This window comes from Lolium perenne, chromosome 5 (assembly GCF_019359855.2).
Source record: "Lolium perenne isolate Kyuss_39 chromosome 5, Kyuss_2.0, whole genome shotgun sequence".
Classification (NCBI taxonomy): Eukaryota; Viridiplantae; Streptophyta; class Magnoliopsida; order Poales; family Poaceae; genus Lolium; species Lolium perenne.
The window spans coordinates 245552155-245553962 of NC_067248.2; the positions used below are offsets into that span (position 1 = coordinate 245552155).

The 1808-nt window shown below is 48.5% G+C and overlaps 1 protein-coding gene across 1 annotated transcript; it reads left to right on the plus strand.

The window, feature by feature from the left end:
• The first annotated feature begins 240 nt into the window (after positions 1 to 240).
• LOC127304252 (uncharacterized) lies at positions 241 to 1434 on the plus strand. The gene has a single exon (XM_051334950.2). The coding sequence runs from the start codon at positions 241 to 243 to the stop codon at positions 1432 to 1434; it is 1194 nt and encodes a 397-aa protein (XP_051190910.2).
• The last annotated feature ends 374 nt before the right edge of the window (positions 1435 to 1808 follow it).

The following is a 1808-nucleotide window of genomic DNA, read 5'->3' on the forward strand; positions in this document are numbered from 1 at the left end:
GCGGGAGCGGGCGAGAGGCGGGGCGAGAGTGAGGGGTAACGGCTAGCTGAGGTGGCGCGATCTGATTCGTCCACCTCAGCTAGCCGTTGGGGTTCAAAAAATCCGAAAAAAATGCCAAAACCCCCTATAAATACCCCCTATATGGTTTCACTCATTCCACACCTCACTTCATCAGCTCCACTCTCCATTTCCACTCCTCTCAACGCCATGTCTTCGTCTAGCAGCAGTTCGAGCGACGGAATGGAGGGTGATATGATCGAGCAGTTCCAGGCGGAGTATGAGGAGGAGATGCTCAACGAGGAGGTGGTGCCAAGACGGCGACGCCGCCGAGAGTTCATCAAGCGTGATCGTCTGGGTGCCCACGATCGGCTCTTCGAGGACTACTTCGCTGACGACTGCAATTATCCTCCGAGCTACTTTCGGCGAAGGTATCGGATGAGGCGATCCCTTTTTTTGCGCATTGTGGATAGATTGGGTGAATACTCTCCGTATTTCACCCAAGGAGTTGATGCTCTCAACCGTGCTGGTTTTTCTCCCATACAAAAGTGTACTGCGGCTTTGCGTCTGTTAGCTTATGGAGCCGCTGCAGATACGATAGATGAGTGGCTTAAGTTAGCTAGACAAACTTCATCAGATTGTCTAGATAGATTCTGTGAAGGCATCATTGACTGTTACGGGGAGATGTTTTGCCGTCGCCCAACTGTGGAGGATACTCAGCGTCTGTTAGCGAAAGCCGAGGAGCGTGGCTTTCCGGGCATGTTAGGGAGCATCGATTGCATGCATTGGCAGTGGAGGAACTGCCTAGTGGCTCATGCTGGTCAATTCACAAGGGGAGACATCAAACACCCTACCATAATCTTAGAAGCCGTTGCGTCGTATGATCGTTGGATCTGGCATGCCTTTTTTGGAGTGGCCGGGTCCAACAACGACATCAATGTACTCAACCAGTCGTCGTTGTTCACTGATGTGCTTAGGGGAGAAGCACCCGTAGTGAACTTCACGGTGAATGGACACGAGTACCACTATGGTTACTACCTTGCCGACGACATCTACCCCTCCTGGTCGGTGTCAGGTGTTACTCTTCCACAAAGTGAAAAGCATCGAGTGTTCACTGCTGCTCAATCAGCGCATCACAAAGATGTCGAGTGTGTCTTTGGAGTGCTGAAGGTCAGGTTCAACATTCTAGCAGTTCCGGGACGCTCCTACTCGAGGCGTACTCTTGGATTGATCATGCGTGCATGTGTCATTCTGCACAACATGATCATCGACGATGAGCGTGGTACAAATTTGGACAACATCTATGAGACATTTGCTTCAAATGTCGGCCCTGCAATACACCATGATGCACCACCATGCACCACCAAGCCTAGCAGCCAGGATTCAGATGGGCACCGAAATGAGGTAGTCACCGATGTATACACAGCTCCAGCATGATTTGATTGAGCATGTGTGGGCTAATTCCTAGATTATGTAATTTTCAATTTTTTATGTAATTTTTTCAATTTTTTATGTAATTTTTTTATGATGTAATCGGTAACAATTTTAGTTCAATAAAATAATTTCCTTGCATTATTTATATTGTTGTAATCTGAAAAAGAAATGCTGATGTCAAGGAGAGAGAAAAGCTGACGTAGAGGAAAGTCTCACTGAGAGCTGGCACTATAGCCTGTACATTGGCACCGTGGGGTGAGAGTGGGGTGAGAGTAGGGTGAGAGTGAGGAAAAAAGCTGACGTGGCAGGCTAGAGTGAAGTGGTGCATTGACACCAGCCTTAGCTTATGCATTCCAGGGTTAACACTACTGGACCAA